At 36.1% G+C, this 26,590-nt stretch overlaps 2 protein-coding genes across 4 annotated transcripts; one reads left to right on the top strand and one right to left on the bottom strand.

Moving 5' to 3' along the window:
* Positions 1-307: 307 nt before the first annotated feature.
* On the top strand, positions 308-8,263 carry LOC135593493 (serine/threonine-protein kinase PCRK1-like). 3 transcript variants are annotated; one of them, XM_065083583.1, is made up of 7 exons: positions 308-602; positions 711-802; positions 1,077-1,137; positions 1,344-1,728; positions 3,400-3,660; positions 4,926-5,048; positions 7,532-8,263. In XM_065083583.1, the coding sequence occupies exons 4-7, from the start codon at positions 1,351-1,353 to the stop codon at positions 8,042-8,044; spliced, it is 1,275 nt and encodes a 424-aa protein (XP_064939655.1). In that variant the 5' UTR covers positions 308-602; positions 711-802; positions 1,077-1,137; positions 1,344-1,350; the 3' UTR covers positions 8,045-8,263. The 3 variants fall into 3 exon arrangements, with proteins under 3 accessions (XP_064939655.1, XP_064939656.1, XP_064939654.1); XM_065083582.1 differs by lacking the exon at positions 1,077-1,137 and having other exon boundaries at positions 309-602; XM_065083584.1 differs by lacking the exons at positions 711-802; positions 1,077-1,137.
* A 13,482-nt stretch (positions 8,264-21,745) lies between these two features.
* LOC135593492 (ABC transporter F family member 1-like) lies at positions 21,746-26,227 on the bottom strand. The gene is made up of 5 exons (XM_065083581.1): positions 25,722-26,227; positions 24,510-24,583; positions 24,212-24,422; positions 23,885-24,119; positions 21,746-23,063 (listed from the first exon to the last, which is right to left on the bottom strand). The coding sequence occupies exons 1-5, from the start codon at positions 25,938-25,940 to the stop codon at positions 22,006-22,008; spliced, it is 1,797 nt and encodes a 598-aa protein (XP_064939653.1). The 5' UTR covers positions 25,941-26,227; the 3' UTR covers positions 21,746-22,005.
* Between the last annotated feature and the right edge of the window lie 363 nt (positions 26,228-26,590).

The raw sequence follows: 26,590 nt of genomic DNA, 5'->3' as shown, positions 1-26,590 counted from the left end.
CGATAAAAAAATAATTCTCGCGATACGTCGCTTTCAAACCCGCCAACGTTGACCACTCTGGGAGTGCGCGCCCGTCGGGGGGCCCGGTCGCACAGCCGACGGAGTCTTCCGCCCTACCGGCCGGGGCGTGTCCGTAACCACATGACGCTGAGATTAGCGACACGAGATGGACGGCCTCGATGTTATTCTCGTCCAAGATTCCACCCGCGCGTCAACGCAAGTGCAGAGCACGTGAGCGTGGGCATTGCTTAATCAACGGTCTCGAGCCTGCCAAACGGTGCAACCCACCTCATAGGCGGTCGTCGGTTGTCTGTTTAGTCTTAATTAATTGCTTTCGTTGTTCTTTACCCGACCGCTCGCTCGCTCGCTCGCCCGCCCGCCCGCCGTGGTCTTCGCTTTCGTCGGGAAGTTCTAGTCTCTCTCGTTTCTTTCTTTCTCCCTCTCTTCCTCTCCTTCTTCTCGTCAAGGAGAGGAGAGGTGGGCATCGGTGGGTGAGCGAAAGCCCCAGCTGTTCTGCCTCGGTTTTGACCTTCGATCTCTCCGCTGGTCTTTGATCCCGGCGTGGGTGCTCGTCGCCGGTCCTCGCGGAGCGCTTGTGGGAGGTGAGATGAGTTTGGCTTCTCACAAACTTTGTTTGAAATGAAAACTTGTTTTCCCCATGAATTTGTGTTTGACCTTTGCTTTGTTTCCATCTGGTCTTCTCTATTTAGTGGGAAATTTGGAACCTAAAGACTGTTTCCGGGGGAAGGTTAGAGGGGAGGAGATTAAATTGGTTCCTGTGTCGTTGACTAGAGATAAAAAGGTATGAGCTCTGTTTCATTTTAATTCAGTTATGGATTCCTTAGGCAATTGCAGGTGAATAAGAGACTTCTTCTCAAAAATAAATTGTGGCCAGTTAGAGAAGATCGATTTCGAAAGATTTTATTTTTATAATCTTTGTTGCCATTTTTATTGATGATTTGAGTGGAAGGTTAGGCAAATGTATTGGTACTTTTGCTTCTTACAAAAATTTCTTTGTAATGAGAGCCAAAGTCGGTTGCAAGTTAACTGACGAGTCGTGAATCCATTTTCTTCAGGCTAAACAAAAGAAATATCCCCACACACATTTTACCTAATAGCTGGGAAAGCTTGTTTTTGGTATGTGTACGTTGAATTGAATTAGTTCGTTCTTTGTACTGAATATTTAACTCTAAACTAAAAACATTGGTTGGTCTTCTTCCCTTCATTGAGAGTTTCGAATTGTGGTTTTCTTTTCTTGATTGACCGTATTAGTACTAAGAACTTAAATTCTTTTTTGGTTAATGTCAAATTTTACCTAACATAATTTATTTTTTTTACATTAGAGAAATTATGTGTTTCCTGTTTCTAAATGGAGCGACGAAGGCAGAGCTCCAATCAAGATTTTCTGCATCAATCAGGTCTAACAGTACAACATCAACTGAACGTGACATGAGAAGATCAGGGTCTGAGTTGAACTCTAGGGATGTTTCCAGTGATGCCGCTGATTACATGGAGAGGCCTCTGTACCCTAGCTTCTCCCAGATAACAAGCAATCTCAGGGTTTTCACATTTTCAGAACTGAGGACTGCCACAAGGAACTTTAGCCGGTCGCTAATGGTTGGAGAAGGTGGGTTTGGATGTGTTTACAAGGGAACAATTAAGAGCCTTGAAGATCCAAATGCAAATATTGAGATTGCGGTAAAAAAACTAAATCGTAAGGGACAGCAGGCAAGTTTCGTTTCTCATATATTCTTTGCTTTGTGGCTTATTGTGTGCAACTCAGCCTCGTTTTACTGACCAACTGTTTTGTTGGATTGGAAAAGTAAACTGATGAGATAACTCCATCAGATGGACATATGAACATTCTTAGTTAAGGGCCTAAAATCTCTACCTTTCTTTGTCAAATATGATCAGAAATTGATTTGGCTATCACTGTGATTGTTGGGCTTTCTAAAGCAATTTTTTTCCTGGCACTAAAGGAGGAGTTTTTTGCTTCTATGCAAGAAAATTTCGAAGTTATTTTACATCCTAGAGTAAGATGCTTGTCAGATGTTAATAAGAAAAAGTATATCTAGTGCACGAGGCTCCTACTAATGCAGGGTCTAGGGAGGGTCAATGAATGCAACATATTTTTACATATTTTAAGAGACTATTTTCGTGATATGAACTCTAGTATCCTAGGACACAAAGGAGCAACCTTACCATTGTACCAAGGCTTGTTAGACGTTAATACATCTACAAATTGAAGCATGATCTCATTGTTACGTATGACCAGGGTACAATGTGCTGAACATTTTACCTCATAAACTGAAATTTCATTTCTTTCTAATCCTTTCCTTCTAAAGTTTCAGTTATTGGATCTTTGCTAGCAGCAAGCACTTAGGCACCTCAGTTCCAGATTATAAAGCTAGCCTTCATATCAATAAAGTACACTTGCATAGACCATCTTATTCCTGGTCTCCCTATGACTGGTGATCTTGTACTCACCAATGGATGGATATCATCTAGAAGCTTGCTTACTAGAATTTACAGTATTTACTTCCTACAAGCATTGGACCATATGGATGGCATTCTCATATTGGAAAAATTTTCTTGGCACATGTTATGCATGTAATGTCATAACCATCTCACAGAAAATGGCATGGACTGTGGTTCATGTCACCATGCTGTATTGCAGCCCCATGCTTGGCAAGCAAGTCAGTCCTTGGTTCCTCATAGCAACCCTTCAACACCATGGATAGGCATGTTCAATCATTGATAATTTCTTTTCGTGGCCACTGCCATTCTACCTCATGTTGTCTCATATATGATAATGGTTACCTGGACTATCTATCCGAAAAGTGACAGATTAGATGTTTTATGTGGCATTATCATCATAGATATACAATAATAATATAAGTATATATGTTACATGCCTGAAGATGTGGATGATCTTAATGTGACCCTTATCCTTATGTTCAAGTATGTGAATTCTATTTTGTTATACACGAGTGACAACTCCCCCATCCATGTTTTTGGCAAACAGATCTTCGTTGCTGAGCTGCTGTAGAGCACCTGCTTACTTTTTCTTTTTCTTTTCTCTTGTTCATGTTTCTGCGTTTGTATTTTAACAATTCTGACTTCATCACTTTTTATGCATGCATGGATGGATTCAAATATTAGATGTTTCCAACTAGTGAACATGAGTTAGTTTTTTTTTTAAATCTTTAAGCATGCCCAGAGGCCTTATTATCCTTATATACTTCAGTGTAGACTGCCTATGTTAGTCATGATAGAAAATCTATTACATGTTTGTTTGTATGTGATTTTCTAGTTTATTTTTTTATTGATTCTGTACTGCTATAAGTTTATATTTATGCCATAAACTGGGAGGAATCCTCATTATGCTATTATCCGTAGGGACATAAAGAATGGTTGACAGAAGTTAATGTTCTTGGGGTGGTTGAGCATCCAAATCTTGTCAAATTGATAGGCTATTGTGCTGACGATGATGAGAGGGGATTACAACGGCTTCTGATATATGAATATTTGCCAAATGGAAGTGTAGAGGACTATCTGTCTCCTCAATGTAAGAGAACACTTTCTTGGTCCATGAGACTAAGGGTAGCTCTTGATTCTGCTCGTGGATTGGCATACTTGCATGAAGAAATGGATTTCCAGGTTTCAGATCAACTTATGTATCAGTTCTTATTATATGCTTGACATGTTAATGTTCATAAGTTGTGCATCTTAATAATTATTATATGTGTGTAAATTCTTGAACCTGTAGATTCTGTTAGTGATTCAACTGTACCATTTATTTGTCGTACTAATTTCTATCAGGTGATGCATTTTATTAGATTTATGCTGTACTTTCGTGCTTTCTTTTTAAAACTTCCTGTTGATGAGAAAACTTTGGAATTGCTAAACTTATCGAGGTTAAATTACATAAATAAATTTTAGATCTTGAAGTCAAAGTGCAATTGATTCTGAAAACATGTTGAACATTGCTTAATCTATGACTAGAAAGTCAATATCTTTGTTCTGATGCTTCTACAAATGTGACTTGAGAGAAAAATAGAAGTTAAGACACCTTTTGCTCTTCTGCTTTAATATTAAGTTTGTGTTGTTTGGTATTATCAAGTCTGAATAGCTTGTATATGATGTTTAATTCCAGATTTCCTTCGTTGGGACCACTACCTCATTGATGAAATTGTTGTTTGCTCTACTCTAGATTAACAAAAATAATTGTAGAAATTGGACCAAAAATGCACAAATATTAGACATATTTCTATTTTGCCTTTTTATTATTATTTTCATGCTACTATGTTTTAATTATTGTCAAGGACCCAATGGAATATAATAACTCTTTTTCCTCTTAATTTTGACTTTTAGAGCTTTTGAATTTGGTTTCCTGTTTTGGGATGCATGTGTCATGTGAGTTCTATTTTGTTTGTAAGTTGTACTTGATTGTGTTTTAGAAGAGCGGAGAGAGCTCGATTATGGTTTCTCAAAAAAAATCCACTGTCACTTTGTGTTGCCAGATTTTTTGGTCAAATTATGGTGGTGGCAGTAGAAAGTCTAGTATCAGTATTTAGATCTACTATTGAGTCTGGTGACCACAAATTCAGACACAACTTGACTATCCTAATCATGCTTGCATGAGCAGTATTTATTTATGAACATAATCTATTTCATTAAGTGGATCGGAGCCCATCCTCGATAGTTCAGGTCTTGGTTCTTCCAAGTTGCAGACTACTAGAAAATTTTTTACTTGATTTAAATTAAATAAACTAACTTTGACACCCGGGTTTGTTGATCTTGTGCTCCAGAAAATGTGAAACTTAAGCTTGATTTAAAAGATTTCTTTTGGCAGATATTTCTAAGAGAAGCTTAATCTCACTTGTTCCATCAGATAAAAGTGCTGATTTTATGCTATTTGGCAGATTATATTCCGTGATTTTAAAACCTCCAATATTCTTTTGGATAAAGACTGGAATGCAAAACTGTCTGACTTTGGCTTTGCTAGACAAGGACCAACAGAAGGAATAAGTCATGTTTCCACAGCGGTAAGTGATGTCAAAAATCCAATGGATCCCATTAGCTTCATTGCAATTCCTTGTTATATTTATATCCTTGTAGTATTGCAACCTTTACTGGTAAAGATATTCATGAATATTTTGGATAGTATCTGTGAATCTCCTATCTTTGTCATATAGATATCTGTGACGGATTCAAGGAAAAGTTAACCAGGCTCATGGCAAGCTAGCGCCTTCATGATTGCAGTAGCACAAATATCTTTGTAGTTATTTTCTTCTCATCGTGATCTTTTCAGTAATTACATTTTACTTGAAGTTTCTACAAAGTTCCTTGCTACAAATTGTGTACATGGTTATATATTATATTCTTAGAAAGTTCACTTAAGGATGTGATGTTTTGACAGGCCTGATGCACCATGTTAGAGATTGGACTAGGAAAAGCCTCAAATTTTATTCTCTCCAACTAATATTAGCATGACACATATTATTTGTTTAATTCCCTTTTGTCTTGATTAAACATAAGCAATGCTTATAATGACTAAATGTTTTAATCAAGTTAAATGGGAATAAAATAATAATAAGTGTCGTGCTAGAATTAATTGGAGATGAGGAATATTGAGGTTTTTCCTCTTCCAATTTCTAACACACTATGTGCATGCTTTTTCTAACCGGCACAGTATAAAAAAAAAAATAACGTTCTTAATGATTGTTTGGTAAATCTAAGATCAAGAGGTGATTTAGCCAAAGATGGAATGAGTCCCAACACTCTCCTGTCATCTAGTCAATCAAGAAACAAAACACTTTGGGTAAAGGAGTGTCATCTGATGACAAAAATGGTAATCAATCAAGAAGCAAAACACTTCAATCGAGGACCTTGTTTTCTTTTCCCTGTTTTATCAAAGTTACACTTTATAATAAGTAAAAGATGATATTTAGATTTTCATGTCATAAATTTATTTACCTGATTTTTTTCCTTATTAATTGAACAGCAAGAGATTCTGCTAGTGGCACTTGGGGCCATACTTAGTTGGCTGCAGTAGAGTTGGGATTCTGGAAAGAAATAACAAAACAGCATCATTCTATATTTCTTCATTTTCATGATTCAGAACATCTTCTATGTTGGTTTCAAAAGCACCAAATAATGAATGCCAAAAATGACGCAATTATCTTGGTCATTATTCTTGAAATGTATGCACCTCATCATCTCATTGATCCCATATCTTTTTTTTATTTTTGCTCAAATGCTGTTTTAATCATTGATCACAGAACTTAAACTTGTGTGCCTATATGGATCATCTTGACCACTGGGTTCAGCTTACTCTGTCACATCATATGCACCAAAATTTTCCATGCTCTCTGTTTCTAGATTTCACCTCTCCTATTTCTTTCTTTAGTTTTCTGAATGGGTCTAATAGTTCTATCACAAATATATGCTTGTGTTATGAAGACAATTAATAGATGATTCAACATAAATATATAATGGAATAGGTGATTTTTATGAAAGTGCATCATTGTTAATGTTTGTTCTTAATGTTATTTGATGTGGTAGTACAAAAATGGAGAAAAAAAGAATAGAGATAGAAAAAAGAAATATAAGAAAAGGCCAAAGCCTGGTCTTTTCTTTCACTTGCAGCCCTGAAGACTTAATGCCCACTCTTCCTTCTCTTTTCTGCTGTATTTTCCTCGGAATAAGGATTTCATGCTGTACCTCTTCTAGGTGAACCTACTATTATGAAATAAGTGGATATACTAGCTGTGACTTTAGAGCTCAGCTGATTTGTGAATCTTGGGGTGACTGTTGACTTTGTTATGACCATCTGTGCCTTTGCCAGTGGTGATGCATGACCGAGTACAGCAGACTTTTCAGCTTCATGGAAAACAGTAACCTATCTAATGGCCTAACTTAAATAGTAAGGAATCCAAAACTATTGTATTCTTGTATGCAGAAATTCATCGTTTTTTATCCTTATAAATAGGGCAAGTTGGATAGGAAGACAGTGTTGCTTGCATACTAGATAAGCTTAAATTGTTGGATAAGTGACTATCTAATATTAGTAGAAAACAGAAACATAGATGAAAGTTCATCATAATATGATTGGGCACCACTCTTTGGACCTGTTTCCCTGCCTTATCTGCAGGCAAGGCAGGTGATCTGAGGGCAAGGAGACTGTGCATAACCTCACTGTTGGATCCACTAACAGGCCCATGCTGCCTCTCCAATCACCTGCCTTACCCATGGTTAGGGAGGTTGGTAAAACCACATTTTTATATACGATCATGTTTTCATTTGCTTCACAATTGTTGAAATATCACAAAGTTCTTTGAAGACTAAGATATGCTAGAAGCAGGATTCTGAATGTCGGAGAAATATTTTGTCAACTGCACAACTGCTACTAATAAATAAATGGAATAAGAACCTGATTAACTATCAATAGAAACACTTTCCATGGTCCTCTGTAGCTAAATAAATTGTATCCAAAGCTTTTCTTTAATAGCATCATAAAATTCAACAGGTTGTAGGAACTGTGGGTTATGCAGCACCTGACTACATGCAAACTGGTCGCCTGACTGCCAAGAGTGATGTATGGAGCTATGGAGTTTTCCTCTATGTACTTATCACAGGCCGTCGACCTATAGATAGAAAACGTCCAAAAGGGGAACAGAAGCTCTTGGAATGGGTGAAGCCACGTATATCTGATGCCAAGAAGTTCCATATAATTATGGATCCAAGGCTGGCAGGTGAGTACTCTTTAAAATCTGCAATAAAGCTTGCTTCTGTGGCGAATAAATGCCTACTGCGGCAGCCAAACTCTAGGCCGAAGATGAGCAAAGTTTTGGAAATGGTGCATAAGATTGTGAAAAGTACAGAAACTGGAGAACCACAGCCCCCATTAAGAAACTGTGATTCAGAACAAGGAAACCCAGAAGCAGCAGAAAAGAAAGGTCCGAGGAAAACTCTTAAAATCTTGGAAGGCATGAAGTCGGTGTGGCAGGGATGTGGGTCAAAGCTTGTAAATATATTTTGAGTAGCTTTGTGAGTGTTGGAAGTTACAGCAATGTTCTTTTGGAGAGCTTCTGTTTTCTCAGAGCAATAGTCAAAGAGGAACTAGTATTATTATATCGGAGATTACATCATCTTTCAAAATAGATTCTGTATATTTCTTTCGTCCCTGTAATCCTCAGAATGATTAAATGTAGAATTGGTTTGTTTTTTTCTAGTGGATTCAAAGATATCACACTGACAATGGCATCGCTCCAAATAATCAGGATCTTGTGACTCATGTCTTGTTTGATCATATTCTAGCATTACGGTTTGCAGCATCAATATTTTTGTTCTGTTCCATAGATCATTGGCATCGAATAATTACGAAGTTCCCGTTGGTTACCAGCAAATAGAACTGTATATTGGGCGTTAAGCTCATTTCTCTGAGATGTTAGAATTACTATCAATCAGTTATGTGGAGCCTCATCATCTGTACCTGACGGTTAATGAATCATGTAAGCTTCCTTGTATTGTGACAGCAGTCGTACAGTTCATGAACAGGTCAACTTTGGTAATGGATTAACTTGTATCTATCTCATTGATCAAAATTTCTCCACGCAATGAAGTTGATGTAGGCTCCAGAAAGACTGTCGGACATCAGAGCTAGGGACCTGCATTGCCGGTATTAGTTCACTAGGGTGCTGGAGCTGGGATTGCAGAGTGCTTCTGGGAAGTTACAGAACCTTCTCACCAAGTTTCTCGGAGGACAACAGATGTGGAATTATGCAGTCTCAGTTCACCATCCACCCGGGTAAATTGAAGATCTCACATGGATGATCAGTGGCCAACCTCAATATCGTGTGTGTTCTTCTGGGCACGAGTTCCAACTAGATTCCTGGATTTTAATGATCCACAGCAGAATGCTTCGAGATTTGTGCTCCAGAATTGTGTGTTTTGCCACATCTATTTGAATGCAGGGCTGAAAGGTATTTGAAGGTCTTGTAAACAATGTCTAAATCAAATGTAGTATAAGATTTTGGTGATTTTGATTCGTTATTACCTCCTGCATGTGGTTTTAATCGTTCGGACAGTACTACTTGATTGATTTTTTTTAATGATGATTTTACGGAACTTGGTTCTGTGCTATGAAATTTCCAAGGATAGTCATATATTGATTGCCATAAATCAATTTGGATTTTTTTTATTTTTATTTTTTGTGAATAGACAGACTTGGTGATATATGCTCTTCAGAAATATTTTTGTTTTTATGATGAACCCGAGAAAGCTCCATCAAAACACATTTTTGTAACAGAATAGATAGGAAGACGATCGTATAACCAACATGGATTCGTGTAACACGAATGATAGAGAATAAACAAATTTTATGCTGTCAATATCAGCAGAACAAATCATACATATATTTCAGAAACAGCTATGATTGGCTATATATTTATTTCATATCATATCATATTATGTCTCCATACGTTGCATACACAGTAGAGAGAGAGAGAGAGAGCTTTGATGATACAGTGGCTATCTTCTCCGAAGATGGATTCCATCAAAACAAGGGACCAAATACAGTGGAAACAACAAGGAGACCATGACAAAAGATGATGCACGCGGCTCCCACACTGGCAACTCGATAGATTCTCTTCCTTCCCCTTCTTATCAGCGTTCACAGCATCTCGACTTGTTCACAGCATTCAAACCAATCCACACAAAAGTGAGGGGCACAGTCAAGGCCTGTGGAGCATCCTCAGGTGACAACACCCACCAAGGGTCTCACTGCTGTACTGCTGACACAGACCATGCCACCATCACTGGTTTCACTGGTACCAGGTTCTTAAAAGGTGTAGTAGGAAAATATTTCCGGGTACTAGGTTGTTGCCCACAACCAAGGCATGATGCCCCCACATCTAAAAGAGCAATCACATGAGCTTGTCGAACCCATCCATCTTCTTTCTTTCTTGTTCTTCTAGGGTTTGCAGCAAACCAAAAAAAAAAACTGAGAACATTGTGAATGCTGAGAGACTGGACCAGCAAATGTCACTATGTTTCAGTGCACAGTTCCATACTCTATCATGTACTGGTGGCCTCGGTGTTGCTTGCAGGGTAAATTCACCTACAGTTTCGTGAAGTCTGATGGGCATTCATGATGGCATGGGATGGATGGATTGAATAGGTCAGATTGAAGGCATGATGTGTGAGCAAATGATGTCAGAAGGCCGTGCGAGTGATGGTGAAGTTTGAGTTGACCTGTGACAGGATAGCATGGACCGCCTTGAAAGAGATCTATGCAGAAACATGTGGATCGTAAAAATGCTAAGATAAATTATCCTAATATTTACCGAAAAAACTGTTAGTAATAATTTTTTATCATATGATATTTTTACGGAGGAATATTTCTCTTTTTAAAAATCTTAATAATCCTCTTGAATCGGACTGTTTCAAGCCTGATTGATCCATGGGCCGATTCAATTAGGATCAAGTTGAATTTAATTTAAATAATACTTAGGTTATAATCAAGTTATACTCATTCACATATCTTATTAAAGTATATTATTTTTTTATTATAAATTTATTATAAAAATAAAAATATTAAAGTTTTTATAATTAATTATCTTTAAAAATATATATATATATATATATATAATAGAAATTTAATTAATATTAAAATAAAATTAGATAATCAAATTTAACTTATTTCAAGTGTAACTAAGTCAATATAGAAAATAGAAAATAAAAAATATAAGAATTTATGATCAATTTTATGATGAATTTAGGATAATTTTATATAAAATTAATATTTATTTTAGAATAATTCAAGTTTTTTAGTTTTATGATAAATTTAAAATAATTTTATATAGATATTAATTTTTTTTTAATATGTTATTTGAATGAGTATCGCTTAAATATAACCCGTGTATAACTTGGGTATAATTTGAACCTAATGATTTTTCTAGATAATTTATGATAATTTTATATAAAAATTAATACATTTTTAGGATAACTCAAGTTTTTTATTTTATGATAAATTTAAAATAATTTTATATAAAAATAATATATTTTTAATATATTTTATGAATAAGTATAACTCAAATATAACAATTTTTATAGATGAAATCTAAGGAGGCGGCAAAGGAAGAAGAGGAGTGAGGGAGGTGGATAAGGGAGAGGAGGAGGGAATAAGAGAGGAGAAGTAGGAGAAGGCACGGGGGAGGGGGAGGAGGCAATGAAGGAGGAAGAGGCAAAAGTGAAGTGCGAAGAGGATGAGGAGGAGAGGTGAGGAAGGTGGATGAGGAAGAGGGGGAGGAGGAGTGGAAGAAGGCAGAGGAGCAAGTTAAGGGAGACAGGAAGAAGGAGGATGTGGTAATAGAGTGGGAGGAGAGGAGGAGAAGACAGGTGGAGTGAGAGGAGATTGAGAAGGAAGAAGAGGATGAAGTCAACAGAGAGGGGGAGGAGACAACAGTGGTGGGAGGTGGGGATAATTTCAAAAAATTAAAAGATAATTTAGAATGGACTTAAATCAAATTGAATAGTCAGAACTTAGTTGAATGGTGTGGTTTGGCTCATCTAAAAAAAATTAATTCAATCCTAAAAAATTAAGCCAAACCTAGTCGAAGATAATCAATGTGGTTTTGTAATTTCATTAAGGGTACCTTAGTTAAGGTCTAAAAATAATCTTAATAAAAATCAAATGTAAAAGTACTGTAACTTCATTACTAGAGGCTTTTATTTATAAATTATCATAAATGTATTCGCCTTCCATTCCTTTGGTCCAATAGTAATCCATTTTTTATGATCAAACTGAGAGACTATATATATATATATATATATGTTTCTGATAGATACACAAACACATATGAAGAATGCATGCAATATTATTTACCATGGAAAAAAAAAAAAATAACGCTGCAATTAGTTAGCATAGTGACAGTGAATACCAATTAATTATTTATGATAGGGAGGTTGCAGTCACCATTGATGTGAGTGAATGAATAGAATAGAATAGAATAGAATAGAATAGAAAGAAGACACATTGATTGCTGTGGTTTACGTCACTGGTGAGGCAAGTAATGCACTGTTAACTTGTTAAACCTCAGTGAGATGTGAGTCATAGCCAAATGAGTTGAATAATAGGTCCAATCAGAGTTTGATTTATTCGTTGATAAGGAAAGAGATAAACGAATCCATACATGAATAGAGGAAATGATAGATAAACATTCATTTATGAAATGAAGATTGAAAAAGAACCTAAGAATAGCCCCTTAAAGAATCAAGTAATCCATATTAGATTTAACATATAACTTAATAATCCCATTTGTGTTAACTAGTTTGACTTAAAGTGTTTATCTCTAAATCTTAACATAAGCAGTGATATATAAGTCGTAAGAATTATACCTATATTTTGGGCCACACTTTGTCACTATTATGCTCATTATCATTGATATTTTCTACTGACAAGGAAAATAAAAGAAAAGAAATCATAAGCCCAATTGTGCATCAATCCAAACCGTTCTCATTGTTTGTCACCCTCATCGTATACGATTGGCCAGCATTCATGTGTTTGATGCCATCAGTGAATAGTAATTGTAGGCCTTCCATTTGTCCCATTCATGGTGGAGATTGATGGGTGGACCAATGAAAGTCAAGGAATGTGCTTCGGAGACATTGATCAATTCCAAAAGTCTCCTTGAGTAATCTCTAACCAAGCGTGAATTGAAACATGTCAATGATTAACTACAACTATAATATGGATAATTTTAGGTTGATTTATCTAAAAATAAAGAGAAGAAGAAATAAAATCATAAAAAGGATCAGTTCTAGTTGCTTCTTAATTATATTTGGCAATACGAGGCTAAAATAGAATTGAGATTATGTCGTGTTAGTGTTGTTTGGACCATCGATGAATAAATATATCATCCTTTTACCTCTATTTAGGTTACAAAGACAGCTTAGCTTTGTATTATTTCTATGTGATGCTAGATAGGACCTCATATACATTATTAGTATATTTTTATATTCTTAAAATTCTTCAAGTACTCCTAATTAATAATAAAGACATAATAAATTTGTTATGAAAGTATTATTGTTTGTGAAAATATTTGTCATGTAAGCATATACCATCGTAGTTTTAGGTGGGCTAATTATATATTATCTCTTGTAATTAGTAACATTTAATATCTCGATCCTTATATTTTTAAAAATTATATTAAGATATCTATAGTTACGAAAGTGAAACATTTAACTCTGTTGCTTTAACAAAACTCCTCTCTTTTGATTTTTAATCTATTGAAATTATCTTTTTAATCTTGTATAAAAATCTTAATGTTTTACTTTCGAAAGTATAGGAATCTTAATATAACTGTTTAAAGTGTAGGGATTAAAATGTTAAAGATAACTAATTATTGGGGATAATATGTAATTAGCTCATTTTAGATATACATCATATTTTAAATATAAATCACTATGATTTTACCTGCAGATTTTAGACATATCACTATGGTTATAAGCATATAAGATAACATATGGTTGAGATTATTGCATGCTCATAATGCTTAATGTTCGATGATATATACTTGATGTGTTTATTTATATTTTATTATTATATTATCTTATAGTTATCAAATATTGAGGGTTTGAAATATCATTCGAGATATTGAATGTGTTACTGTAAAAACTTTATTAGATTTTACGAGGTAACTCACCTTCACTATATTTTTTCCCTAAAATAGCCTTATTTCTTTCCTTCATTTTGATGAATATATTAGAATGTTTGAAGAGGAAATATATAATCCTTGATGATGATGATGATGATGATGATGATGATTATTATTATTATTATTATTATTATTATTATTATTATTATTATTTTGACTATAGAGAGACAAGTTAGGGTTTCTTGTCAAAAAAAAAAAAAAATCTGAATTCATGAAAGATTAATGAAAATCTAGCAATTTGATTTTATTCATTTTATACCACATCAATTGATACTTCATTTTTGTCTTAATCCTGATCATCTCTTAGCTTCACAGGTTACTCAAACGTAATTAACTTGCTACTAATGCTTCATCCTTGTTTAATTATAAGCATTATCTCATTCTATTATTAACCTTTGCCAATTTCAATCCAATCTGTCTCCGTCCTTTTGATCTATTAGTAACCTTAACTGTTGTCATGTGAACTGTGTACCACACAGGTTTTAACTTGATGGATTATATTGACTTGAATCCATGCGATTTAATCCTCACCGAGAGACATGAAATGCGGAAAAGAAAAGGTTGTCTGTCAGCAGCTCAGCTGTCTGCTTCCTTCCTGAGCATGTGAGGTGAGAGAAAATTATTAGATTTAGGTTATTTGAATCATACACAGATGAACCACATCAAGCAATCATGTCAATTATTATCAAGTACGCTCGCTCTCCACCGTAAGATCTTTTTGTGTGCCAAATCAGTAGCTCATGGGTCTGTCCTTCCTCGGAGAGGCAAATGACACACGACGCTCTATCCCGTGATGATTAAATCCAAATTCCTTTAAATTTTTCTTATTATTGTTATCGAATATATTATTTGTAGGTTTCATATTTTCAATAAAAAAACATGTAGATATATATTGTATTTTTACAAATATTATTAAACCTATTATCCGATCGGTTGATCTATGGGTTCAACAAATAATCAGATTAATGTATTGGTTCAACAAATAATCAGATTCATGTCAAATCCCGTTCTGACAAAACTATAATTCAAATAACATCCACTTAGAAAGGAGGAAGTATGCACAAGTTTGCTTGATAATGTGATTTTGAGAAAGGAAAAGAGGGGATGAGAACAAGTGGGTCCGGTCCTCTTTCAAGGACGAGAGCACCACAATAATTCTGATGTTGATGTCTATGTACGTGTTCATGTCATGAGAACTACATCGTTGATGGCTTCCGTCTACTGGTCCCTCTCGGATTCCCATGGCCACACTGTTCATGTCTGTCTAATCGTACGAAAACATGTTGCTGACCGACTGTTAATTATCTTTCACTGTTTATAAAGGCTCCATCTTCCCCTAACATTCGTATTGACTCATAACACCTTTACGGAAGTAAACAAATCAGTGAATGCACACATAAATTACAAGTCGATAAAATTTCTAATCGAAAGAATATTCGGAGATCAAAATCCTAGAAAATATACCAAAAGTTGACATGCAATTAACATAGTTCAACAATTTTTGAGTTATCCTAACGTGCTTTAAGATAACTCGAGAAACCTAAATTGTTGAGTTATCATACTTAAATATAATTTTTTTTTTTTTTTTAAATTATCTCATATAAATTTTAAACAATTTATACTTCCTTTTTCATTCTAGAAAGTTATTTCCTTTCTGGATACTGGATAAGATACTAGTGAGAGAAATCTAGAAGCATCAAAAGTATTCTTTAACATCTTACTTTCTCTCCGATCAAAACTAGAAGCCTACGAATGAATACCAAATATATTCATGACATCTTGCTTTCTCCCTCGTAAAAAATCAAAGATATATGAGATATTTATAGAAGAATCAACCCTAATTATTAACGTTTTCATACTTTACAAGAACACCTTATATCAGGATCCACTGGCACACTGGTTCTAGGAATTCCAACTACTTGTTAATCCCAATAATCACTTTCTCGATGAGTATTTGATCCACTTTTGTACCTCTTTTAAAAAAAATATTCTTGCTTCACGCTTGTTCTAATCGTTGTTGCTCATTCTTATTGAATATTTGATCATCGAATCTTTTGAACTATAATACCACTTGTTAGGGGGGGGAGAAGAAAAACTAAAAAAATAAAAGAGAAATCCATAAGAGATTAACAATCAAGAGAATATATCAAAAAACTGACATAACATTTAATGTAGTTCAATAAATCTTACCAAGAGAAAAACTAAATTCTTCATAATATGAAATCAATTACAAGATCTTGAGTTATCCTACTTAAATATAAATTCCTTATAATATCCTTACATAAATTTTAAAAAATTTATACCATTTTTTTCTTACTTCTTTAGCAACTTAAGAGAGTTTCCTCTCCATATACCCTTCCCTAGAGAAAAACCTAAGAATACTAAAAGTATTTATCATGTCTTATTCTTTCCCTATAAGACCTAGAGATATTTGAGATATTTATGAAATAATCATACCCAAATTATAAAAAAAAAACTCCTTGTACGAAGATTCTTTATCCCACTCAATATTAGCTACAAATATCAAAATACTTATCAGTCCCAATAATAAATTACTTTAGTAATATGATCAACTCCCGATCATTTGATAAAAGGTATAGGATCCATCACCGTATAACTCACGATGATCTAATCTTTTTAACAATTTAGAGTTAGATACTGTTTGATCCTATTACCTAAGAGTCGTGGCTTCGTAGTGATAATCTCTTTTAAAATTAGATGAGAACGACTCAAAAAATTTCTCCATTAATTGTAACATGAGACACTCGCTATTTATTTTTTATTTCATTAAACTTATTAATCATTTTATTTAATTTCATAGTGGTCATGTAGCTCCTGTTTAACCCCTTTTCATGATTATTTTTTTTCATAATCTTTACATTTTTCATCACTTCTCAAGCTAAGAGAGATGAGAGTCTCCGTACAATGAATGCGATTTTGAAATAGAATAATTTTTATGTGTCTTCGGATTATGTTTTTTTTAAGAATTCTCTTCTCTTTAAATTATTTATATATTTATATATGTAGGAAGAATTTTATGTGAAGGTATAATCTATTATTATCTATATATATGAATAATGTGAACGAAGACACGTGTTAAGACACGACCTAGAACACAAACAGCGAGAAGTGGGCCGTGTCTCCCTGAGGTACATTGATATGGTTGCTAGTCGCGACGTCGAAGCAATTCTCTATAAATATCTTCCATTGTGGCCTCCTTTTTTTTTTTTGCTTTATTTATTTATTTATTTATTTATTTTTTCCTTGACGCACATGAAATCCATTCTCACTTCTATTTGTTTACTGGTGAAACACAGATAGTCTTTTTTTTTTTTTTTTTTTTGAGAGAGAGAACTGTCGGTCTCAATCGTCATTAAGAAATAAAATTTATGCTTAATTTATGTTGCAACTTTGTGGTATCCACTATTCCTGCCTTAAGTCATGAATTAAGTTGCGACAATAGATGGCATAATAATGGAGATCGATTACTATTTATTAAATTATTTTATCTTTGTTAGTTATTGACTTTCGCGTCCAAGTAACTATACCAGAAACTCCACCTGACTTTAGTCTTTGTGTAGGTCGATTATAAAGCATACTCTCGAGTGAGCATCCGAGTTACTTTATTAAATGAGTCAGACATCATCGATTTTATCGTTATCAAACGTAAAAATTAAAAACGTATGTGAGGAATCTATAAGCTATACTCCTAACGACTATGTGCCTAATATTGATGATACATTTTTTTTTTTCTGACTCGGAGAAAAAAAATATAATGCCATTAATGTATGTAACCAGAATTATAAAAATCATTTTTTCTTATAAAATTTTGATGCTTACATCATTAGACATTGGCATAGGAAAGGAAACGTGATAATTAATTGTTTTCTTTTCTTTTAAGAAGAGAGTGGCCCTCAGCTTCTTAGATTAATTTGTTCTGACTTTTATAGTCATTTCATTTCTATGATCATTCTTTTCATTCAAATATGTCAATCGATGGAATTGAAATTATTTGTAAAAGTTCAAAAAAAAAAAAGAGGGTAAAAGGTTTAGGGTGAGGATATGATAAACTTGATGTGGTGTTCAGTTCTACGAACCACTGGAACCGAAATGCTGGAGATATTCCAAAACATTATTCATTGACTATAAATACCTCTCTTCCTTCCTCAATCCTTTCACTGTGTAGCCCTTGCTTTGCTTTTGCTTTTGCTTTTGCTTCTTCTTTTCTTCTTCCTCCTCTTACTCTCACTGCAGTCTTTCTGTCTCTCCAAATCCTTCTCTCTCACTCTCTATCCTCTCTCACTGCAGTCTTCTGTGTCTTCAAATCCTTGTTTACGGACCATGGTTCTCTGGGGAGGAAACTGCTCAGATCTCTGGTGGGAAGTCACCTTTCAATCCGATCTTGGTCTGCTTGCATCTGAAATCTCGAGTTCTCTCGGCTGCTATCGTCTTTCGTGATCAGATCACGCAAGAAGACCACGGTGTGTCGCGAGAACAAACCTACCTAGGAGTTCATCTCTTTTCTTGGTTCTTGACATCACCCTCAACGACTTGTGCAAGATCCTCTTCCCGGTGGATCTTGCTTCTTGATCGGATCTCCTGTCTTTGATTCTTTCACCGACCGACCATCTTGGTTCCGAGGTCATGCATGGATCGAGCAGTCGGTTTTTGTGGGTGTGGCATCATCAAGATTCACATGGACTCGCTGCGGCCGGCCGTTCTACATGAGAATCTTGATGATGCTGCATCGGCAAACACATGACTAAATGCCTTCAGATACACCACCTTACCGATGTCGATGTCGAGGTAATTCATGTTGTCTTTGATGTCGTTGAAGCTGAAGTAGCAGCGAGTTAGATCTTTCATGGCCTTGAGTCAGTTCATACCTTTCTTTTGTTCTTCATGGATAGTTGCCCTCTTTCTTCCTTCCTTTCATGTCAGTGGCGATCTAATAGAGTGTGATGATTGAGATCTACAGATCTCTGGAAAGGCAACATTAACATTTATTCTTTGTTATTAGATGAGCCATTGTTGATGGTTTATGTTTACAGTATATATCTTGAGATCCAAAGGAGAAAAAGATTCATTTTGCTCCATTCTATATCTGGTTTTTATTTATTGTTGTCAGGGTTTTTGTTTCAGGATTAGGATTATTATGAACTGATGGATATTTACTGCTGAATCAGAAAACAATGGATGAATCCACAAGTCTAATTTTATGACGCATTTTCTTCCAAGAGTCGTCTAACAAAAGAATGGAAGATGATAGGAAATACATCAGAAGAAATTTTCACTTTGAAGAAAAATAAAAATGTCAAAAGCATATCAAGAACTATTGAATCTACTTTCTCAGATTGCCGATCACTGATCAGAATAACGACTGCATCAATAACAAGTTCATACATGTTAGTCGTAAGTGATTGCCAACAGACATGATATGCAATCTTCATATGAGCATGTTGCTAGGGTTTTGTCTGCGGCGTGGAGAAGGTGGGATTCATCCTCATTATGGTAAGTGTTTGTCATGCAAAACGTAGGAAGGATCAGCTGGCTAATTGCTTAATGCAGTTATATTCATGATATATAAGACACATAAACCGAAAGGACTTTTTTTCTTGGAAGGTACAAATATAGTGCTTTAAATTTCTTATTTTCTTTTCTCAAATCCAGGATTAGACACTTAAGATTAATGCATTGTTTCGGTTTTAGTAAGATTGGTTGTATACTGCATTACCACAATGATTATAGAAAATGTTCTTAATCACGAATGCTAGATTTGCTCAATATAAAAAATGATTTGTTTTGTGTTCTTGTTTGGATGAAATAATCCTGCCACATTTACTGAAGGTAAAATTAGTTTTCTTTTCTTTTTTTGGGGGGGGGGGGGGGGCTGTCTTTCCCTTCTCTTTTCATTTTACAATAGAATTTCTTTTCCAAAGAGATATAAAGTTAGTAGTGTTATGAAGCTAAAAAAAAAAAAAAAAAGGATAGTGAGAAAAGAATTAGATATGTGGTAAAGAATAGGTCATAAAACTCAAAGAAGCAAAAGGAGTAAGCAAACTAGACCCATGAAGGATAAAGAATAATTGCATTGAAAGAACACAGTTCATCATCACCCTCTTGTTCCTCAATCTCCTTTTTTGTGCATGGTAAAGTTTGACTATGCCAACTTATCACCAAGAGAGAAGGAAGAAATTTGAAACTAAAATGCAGATGTGCCAAAAGGAACCCAGAGATGTTGGACACAAGGTACTGTTGCCAATTAATACTCATCCAACCTTCATGCATGCAGGTGGGCCTTCCTTGGGGTACATCCTCCAAGTTATTATTTGTGGAATGGACCAACCTTGAAGGACATTCTTGCCCAGAATTGTCTGGAAAATATCCCTTGATTTTTTTTTCTTCTTTTATGAACAACAATTCATATTACTTTTTGTACAAACCTATATTTCAAGTTATATGCTAAAAGATGGGTTAATTATTGGAATCTTGATATATCGGTATGTGGAATTTTTCTCAGATTAGAACCTTGAAGTGTGTGTTTGGATGGGGGATCTACATTAGAATCTAGAGGTGAGTCTTTGTGTAGAGAAGATCATGATCATAACCTTGGATGGTCATCATAGCCATCAAATGCAGTTGTAGTCTGAGTTCTGCTGACATAAAAGTAAGTAATGGAAAGAAACAATTGACAGCTTCCTCGAGTTTGCTGCAAGGAACATATTTTTCCTTCATGGTTCCTAGTGGACATAAGAAGCTTATCAACTTTGTTTCATGAGTATGGCTTGAGATACTGGATGTACCACAAGATTGAAAATAGAAGAATTGCAGGACAGAAATAAACCTGAGTGCAATCCTTTTCTTTTTCATGCTTAATGTAAAGTGATAAGAATACATTTTGTTGAGGAAAGAAATGTAGAAACAAAAAGCACCTGAAGGCAAATGTATTTAGTTTAGCAAACTCCAGCATATCCCTAGCATAAGATACATAAGAATGAATCTTGTGTCTCACTTGTTGATGGTTGAGGATGACTTGGATGCATTCTGTATTTTTGATCTGAATTGATCTTATCTTCTTAATTTCCAATGAAGGATGACTTGAAGCTTGTGGACAAGAGTGCAAATCATAATACTACAACAACAAATCATAGAGCTCTGTATAAAATAATATTTTTAGTTGAAAAAACACATTTAATTTGTATTTATAATTTTCATTTCAGAGATTAGTGCCTTTTTCTAAAAATAGAATAAAAGAAGAAGAAGAAGAAGAAGAAGAAGAAGAAGAAGAAGAAAACCCTGTCATTTGTGAGCCCAAATATGTTCACCTCTGCATTACGGTGCAGCTTTCCATGTGCAAGCCAGTCCTGGCTGTAGCAAGTGAAAGATGATGGATGGGACTAGAAGGACTGCCAGGCTCTGGGATTTCTTATCTGTAACTACAAGGCAAAAAGGACTGGCTGTACTCGCTCTGCCACTGCATCACAGCCCCATGCTCCTACCAATCACCTTGAATGGAGTTTCATCAAAATCTCAGATAATTTGGGATGTGTCTCCTCCACCAACTGGCTAAGCTATGTAGGACGAGCTCTAAACGATCTGGATCCATTCTCATAGCTTATTAGTCATCATCTACATCAACACCACCAGCCATGTCGAGAACAGGTTGTGCACCTTGTAGAGCTTCTTCGACTGCCAGGCAGGCCGAATGCTATGCAATTCTCTTGAAAGCTCGAGGAGGGCGAAGAAGGAAGGAAGTCCGATGCAAAAGTAGATGACTGTTTAGTTTTTCTTTTTCTTTTGACATTTTTGAATTAGCTAAATTTGTAATGTGATTTATCATCAGTGAGTCCTTTTCCCTTCCAAAAATAAACGAGCTAATCAAACCACTATTTGGGATTGAATCCACTGTCATTCGTTGGACAACCAAGACGATGATGGAAAGATATTGCAGCTCCATTTTAATTGCCCATGACCAACAATTTGGGCTAAAACACTCAGAGAATTGAATTCTAATGAGGCAAAACTTCTAAACACCATCTGGCAATCTCGTTAAATCAGAAACGAGACGGCCTTTACCAGCATTGCTGATAATACATATTATATGGCAACAACTAACATAATACTTGCCATAAGGATAACAATAGGTGAGGCTTCTTCTGGGCATAATTTGCCAAACGAAAAGGTGGCTCAAAGTCATGCACTAGTGTCAAAAAACGAATATGATTAACAACATAGCCTTATAATAGAATTGATTTCTTAAGTGAAATCTACTTCTATTGATAAATTAATCAGACAACCCTGCATTGCTCCTCAGATGCTCCTTAAAATCCATGATGTCACCCTTCCACCCCGTCACCGCTTGGTTCTGGCACACCCAAATCTCCTCAGCCACCTGATTGATCAATCTGAAGTCGTGGCTCACCAACACCAGACCCCCATCCCAGTCATTCAGTGCTTCTGCTAGGGAGTCAATGGTCTCGATATCCAGATGATTTGTCGGCTCGTCGAGCAGCAGCATATGGGGTTGCCTCCAGGCCAGCCAAGCAAAGATCACCCTGCTCCTCTGACCATCTGACAAGTTCTTCATTGGCATCACCTGTGCCTTTCCTGACAGTCCAAACTTTCCGATTGCAGCCCTCATCCTCTCTTCCTCGTTGCCTGGGTATTCTTTCATCATGTACTGAAGTGCTGACATCTCTAAATCAAGCTTCTCGGCTAGATGCTGATGAAACTGGGCAATTCTAAGATGATTGTGCCGCCTAACCATTCCATCAAGAGGAATAAGATCACCGGTCATCAGCTTGAGCAATGTGCTCTTCCCAGCACCATTGGGCCCTACTAGTGCTATTCTGGAATCAAGGTCCACTCCGAAATCAAGGTTCTGATAAATGAGGTTATCTGGAGTGTAGCCGAAAGTTACTCCCACAAATTGCAGGACTGGCGGAGGGAGTTTACCGACATCCGTGAAGCGAAAGACCAACACTTTGTCCTTCACAACTTTTTCTGTCAGTCCACCGCGTTCCATCTTGGAAAGAGTTTTCTCCTTACTTTGGGCTTGACGGGCCAGTTTAGCAGAACCATGACCAAAACGAGCAATGTACTCTTTCATAGAAGCAATTTGCTCCTGCTCCCACTTGTACTGCTTCATCTGGTTTTCTTCCAGCTCTGCACGAGTCTGGACATATTGGTCATAGTTGCCAGTGTAGAATTTAAGCTTCTTGTTCTGCATGTGGATGATGTTGGTACAGACACCATTAAGAAAATCCTGAGAATGTGATACCACAACTAAGATACGATCAAGCTTTTTCAGAGTCTCTTCCAACCAGACACATGCCTCCAAATCTGCAAAAGAAAGACAAGAAGAAGCAATCCTAAGTTTCACGCATAATAAAGTATATACCATTAGGGGTGTTACTTATCAAAAAATGTGTATTCCTTCAGCGACAGAAGCTGAGCCAAAACTATGGAAAAAGAGCCAAACACTGACCCAGATAAATTATATATATAAATATATGACTGTGGATTGATCAAGTGATCACAGTTTACATACAAGCAATGCCTCCGAAACCCTTTTGGAAAATAACCACTACATTTATAGTGACAGTACGAGGAGGTGGGCTGTATCCACCACCCAATTAACCTTCGAGCAGATAGGCACCAAGTACGAAAACAAGGACCGGAGCACTCAACATGAAATATTTTTTTTTCCAAATGCTCCTCGGGTATAGCATAACATTACGGATTGATAGGAGTAACTGTTCTTCCTTCCCTATAGCCCAAACCACTTAAATAGTTTAACAGTCCATGTAAAACATGTGATAACCCATAAACAAATCTAGCAATTGAGGCACCTATCAAAAATACCAACCACTCAAGCTCCAAGAGAACTGAGCCGAACTGCTTTTGTTTTAGATTGAGATATCATTAATCAGAGTCGGCATGGTCCATCAAACCTAACAGAAGGTTCCAGATGAGAAATTATCTACCATAAGAAACAAAAAAAGAAAAAGAAAATAGAATGTGAAGGTTATTGGCCCATTACAAACAGAAAAATAAAATTCCTTCATATGAAAAATCTAATTTGGTGCTTTATCAAGTCATGCATGAAGAGAACCAACAGAAAATTAATTTCCTAAAATTGAATGCTGAACTAGATGCTTTACCAAGATGATTTGTGGGCTCATCAAGCAAGAGGATGGTAGGGTTCATAAACAATGCTCTAGCCAATGCAATCCTCATGCGCCACCCACCAGAGAAGTCACGTGTTTTCTTTGCTTGCATTTGTTTATTAAAACCAAGTCCATACAAAATCTCAGCAGCCCGCTTCTCAGCTGTGGATGCATCTATTGCTTCCAACCGCTCATAGATGCGATCCAAAGCTTCTCCACCACCACCATCCTATGAGGAATCAAAAATTAAAATAAAAAATTACTAATAATGTACATAAACTAGTCGTTATCTGTAATGTATATTGATGCCTATGAACAAACCTCAGCAGCTAACATTTCAGCTTCTTTCTCCAATCTCAATCTTTCTTCATCGCAATTGATGACAGCCTCCAGGGCAGACATATCTGAAGCTTCAATCTCTCGGGTAAGGTGATATATATCCATGTGCTCAGGAATGGGTAGCTCTCTGCATCCTATTGCTGAGAGGAGAGTGGACTTCCCACAGCCGTTCAGTCCCAACAAACCATAGCGCCTACAAGAAGAACAAATTACGACAATCAACAAACCAGGGTATCAATTCCAACTCTAATATTAAAGAGTAGATGTTGACATACAATACCTGCCATAGTTGAGCTCCATCTCAGAATCCACTATAAGGTCATGCCCATGAAAGGTTAATGATAAGGACTCAATCTGGAATGTACACAATTTGCAATCCATTAGAATGACAAAAATCCAAGGTTTATAAAGTGAAAGTTGAATAAATTCATAGCTAACAAAAGATATGGCAAAAGCAACAAATTTGTTAACTTAATCATCTTTTCAGTACCACAACAATGGAGTCCAGAAAGCTTCTAGTCATAGTTCCATGCACCTACTTATATTCAAGTGATAAAATAAATATCAATGCTATCTTAAATAAGTCAATGATGATTCAAAAATTCCAAATGGATGAAATATCTCACCTCTCAACTTGCAAGTGGGACAATGAACCCACCAAAAGTATACCATATTGCTTTTAATAATAATAAAATAAGGAAAAACAAGAGTGTGCTAGAGCAGATAATGAAAATATTAAGAGCAGCAGTCATGTCAACTACTAGGAATAAGCATTATTGCATCAACAATCTGACTAAACAAATTCTTCAGTTACTTCATCCTTAAAGATGCATCTCTTCTAAAAATTGCTGCAGAACAAACAACATTATGATTATCTTTTTCACTTGCATCAGACTCCTCATTTCATTAAGGTCACTTTTGAAACCTTCCAATTAATAGTATAAAACCTAGCACTACTTCAGGAATTTCTTGATCGGATAGGTCATTCAAAGAGGATTCACAACACAATTCACGGAATCTTTAAGAACTCCAGGAATTTCCTAATTGTATAGGTCATTCGAAGAGGATTCACAACATGATTCATGGAGGAAATGAAATATTGTAGTAATTTAAAGTCATCTAACTTGCAGAAAAGTTATGTTGCATTGACTATCTGTTCGTAATCAGCAATTTCTCATACTAAATAGAAAATACTAGCACATGACCCAAAATACTTGAATAAGCATTGTGTTCCAATCACATTACGAGCTGCAAACAACATATTTCTGCAAGTGACTTTCGTGTCCTGGAAAATTGTACCTCATCATCCAAGAGAATCTCATTTTCACTTAAGAGTTTCAAACTCAAACCCTAGTTGAGTTTATAATAACAAACTGATGATCTTTCACATTAACGTGCCTTGTTTTCACTTACTAGGTAAGTGTCGGCTTATCCGAGAGGGAACAAAATCTAATTTTTACAAACCAATAGAGGAGAGGGGGAAAAAAGTTACATGGATATCTCTGGAGAGGGGATGCGAGGCGAGTACACCAGTGCAGGTCCGATCCGAGATCCGCAGCGATCCAGCTCCATCAGTGAGCTTCTCCACAGCCGCCCCGTTCGGCACCCCGGCGGTCGCCTTCGACGACGTGGCAGAGGACTTCCCTCCCCTCTTCGCTGCCGCCGCGGCCTTCTTGGCCGCCGCCTTCTTCTTGCTCGCGTCCGACACCATCCAGGTGCTCGAGTCGCAAACGGAGACGAACAATCCACCAAATTCAACCAAATTTTACAAGAAAAGAAAACTTTCCAAACGAATGAATCGGTAGTTCGAAGGGGAGAAAGGGATCGGAAGGCGGCGTGGGAGTGGAGACGAACGGAGACGAACAATCCACCAAATTCAACCAAATTTTACAAGAAAAGAAAACTTTCCAAACGAATGAATCGATAGCTCCCGCAGTTAGGGTTCCAACTTTTGTGTGAGGATCGCCGTTTTATTGCAATTGCCAATTTGTTCGATAGCTTCCCAATTGCGGCCATTTGTAGGCTCATAGTGCTTTATTTGTAAATATTTGCATTAACATTGTGATGCGGTGACTTAATCCACCGTCCACGTATTGATATAAAATAATCTCCATCGTTCGTCGGTAGTGGAGACAACGTGGGCGGTTAAATTGCCATCCCTTGCGGTGTGTAGGCATTTGATTCCGGCATGAGGCGGTACAGAGTGTGACAGCAATCCATGCCCGCACAACTGTTAAAGCGCCAATCTCAACGTCTAGATCAAGACGACGGTGCTTTAATATATACGCACGCAATGATTATTATGATATGGAATTTGATCCGAGAATGCGATGGTTGCAAGTGTGCCGAAGATCCATTCGC

This window comes from Musa acuminata, chromosome BXJ1-9 (genome assembly GCF_036884655.1).
Source record: "Musa acuminata AAA Group cultivar baxijiao chromosome BXJ1-9, Cavendish_Baxijiao_AAA, whole genome shotgun sequence".
Classification (NCBI taxonomy): domain Eukaryota; kingdom Viridiplantae; phylum Streptophyta; class Magnoliopsida; order Zingiberales; family Musaceae; genus Musa; species Musa acuminata.
The sequence above is the reverse complement of the archived record's forward strand: the minus strand, read 5'-3'. Positions and strand labels throughout refer to the sequence as shown.